The following is a 2,521-nucleotide window of genomic DNA, read 5'->3' as shown; positions in this document are numbered from 1 at the left end:
AGCCTTCATTTCCTTTACTCTTGTTTCTAAACAACCTATAAACTCAACCTTATGTTTCCTCAGAAAGATTTTTAACTCTTTCTGCTTATGGGCCTTGTTCAGACCCCTTATATTCCAAGTGCATAGGATCATTTTTGGGTGAAGCTGGATGGGCCAGCGTCCCCTGGATCATCTTCTATCTGCAGCAATGAGATCCCTTACTCCAAGCTGGACCTTATACATATCACAACAAGCCTTTTGTTCTGCAACAATGGAGAATGGACTTCAAATTCGATCCAGGAAGTGTGAGTGTGATTCCCTTGTGGATCACATTTCCAGGTCTACCCCTGGGATTTTGGTCTACAGAAGCACTCAGCAAACTAGCTAGTGTTGTTGGGAAGCCTTTGTACACTGATAAGATCGCTGCTGAAATGGAAAAGGTATCCTATGCAAGAGTGTTGGTGGAAACTGACATATCCCAACCACTACCAGATAGTTTTGCAATGCAAACTAAGAGGGGAGTAATAATTCAGCAAATTGAATATGAATGGAAGCCAAAGTTCTGTTGTGACTGCATTAGATTTGGGCATAATTCAAACGAATGTTGGCTCAAGGAAATGCAGGAAAAGGCAGTGGAAGTAAAGGTCCAACACAGGGAAGCTTGGAAAAAGAACCAACAGCACAGAGGGACCATGAAATGGATGCCAAAAGAAAAAAGGAAGGATGATGTGATTCAACATACTAGACCTGAAGTGGGCATGCAACAAACAAATAACAAAGGAGATGAGAAGCTTACTGATAGTGAAAAAATGAAGGGGAAAGGTGTCCAGCAAAGTGGATCACTAATTTAATTCCACATATTCAATTAAAAGGTTCACTAATGCTATATCATGAAAGAGGGCATTTCTAAGCTAAAAAATAATGTTAAGGATAATTGTGATCCACTAGATAAAAGAGAGACATTTGAAAGCCTAAAAATAACGTTAAAAGCAATTATGATTCAAATAGATGGAAGGAGGCCATTCTGTCCCTTTTCCGTAAACTAGGTGCCGTCACGATACTTTGCGGAGGGAGTTTTGGATCGTGACAATTTTACTCGTATGTTAAATTTAAAAAAATAATTGAATTGGATTCTCTTGCTAAATAATTAATTAAAAGATTTAAATATTTTCTTTTAACGTAAAAAATTTATTCTATGTTGATTCAAATCTTAATATTAGTTCATATCTTGTTTTGAATTTCAATCTTAATTATAATTTTATCCGCCATAAATTTTATTTTCAAAGAGTAAAAAATTCATATGACATTTCTCTTTTATATCTTTATGTAGAATCTTTAGTGGTATTGACTCTTATCAACCATTTTTTTCTCTTTCACACACATTTATATTCTTAAATATTTTATTAGTTGTTGTTTATTAATTGAGTATTTTTCAATATTACATGAAATTGATATAAAAAATTATTTGAGTAGGAAAATAGTTCAAATATAATATAAAAATCTATTATCGTGGGGGTATTTTTATTTCTCAATTTCAACTCTTTATGCAGTCCATTTAATATTACTTTTATTTTTTCTTTGTATTGGATATTATGGAGTGGTAATGTAATGCCAATACGGAGGATTCTTATGAAATTGATTTTATTAAACCTTCCTACATATTTTTAATAAGAATTTAATAGACAAAATTTATTAATTTAAATATTAAATATTAAAATTTAGCATAGAAGGTATTGTAGTCCAAAAATAGTTTATTGCAGTTTTGTACTTTTCCTATGAGCTCTTCCGTTTAATATTTTAGGGCTATTTTGATATATTAATTTTGTATTTATGCTTTTATACTAATATAGGCTCTCATTTTTCTAAATGGATTTGGACAATATAATATATTCTAAAATTAAATTGGTAATAGGACATTATAATACGTTTTCAAATTAAATTAGTAATAGGAAGTAATAGGATTACATGACTAAAGATATTTACTTGTTCAATTTTATATGACTTAGACGGCCCCAAAGTAATTATACTAATAGGATTCCTAAAGGTAATCATGTAGGATTCTTAACGTGTAGTATTATGTCCTAAAACTAATAGGATTATAAGGCTAATATTTAGAATTCCGGTTATGACATTTTATTAAAAGTTATTATGCTTAATATTATAAAATTATTTTTGTAAACTGATATTGTATCCATGCTTTTATAATAGTGTAGATACATAATAAATGAAAAACAAATAAAATATCACAGTAAAAAATGTACGAAAAGGTGAGAGATATAAATAATTTTAGGATATTTATACTTTGAGTTAATAAAAATAGAATAGATTAAGTAAATAGCATTCAAAAATATTATTGATACTTTAGAAAAGAAGAATTTTGAAAACAAGAGTTTAAAAGAAAAAATTATTTTAGGAGTAAGAAGAAAATATATAAATTTATCTATCTATCTATATCTATATCTATATTATTATAAAAGCACGAATATTTTATGTTAAATGTTGATCGACTTTTATACCCTCAAAAAGGTAAATCACTTTTCAA

The 2,521-nt window shown here is 29.4% G+C and overlaps 1 protein-coding gene across 1 annotated transcript; it reads left to right on the top strand.

Moving 5' to 3' along the window:
* The first annotated feature begins 257 nt into the window (after window positions 1–257).
* LOC109240111 lies at window positions 258–830 on the top strand. Its single transcript, XM_019406735.1, has one exon. The coding sequence runs from the start codon at window positions 258–260 to the stop codon at window positions 828–830; it is 573 nt and encodes a 190-aa protein (XP_019262280.1).
* The last annotated feature ends 1,691 nt before the right edge of the window (window positions 831–2,521 follow it).

The sequence above is a fragment of the Nicotiana attenuata genome, unplaced genomic scaffold (assembly GCF_001879085.1).
Source record: "Nicotiana attenuata strain UT unplaced genomic scaffold, NIATTr2, whole genome shotgun sequence".
NCBI lineage: Eukaryota > Viridiplantae > Streptophyta > Magnoliopsida > Solanales > Solanaceae > Nicotiana > Nicotiana attenuata.
This window is presented reverse-complemented; position numbering and strand designations above follow the sequence as displayed.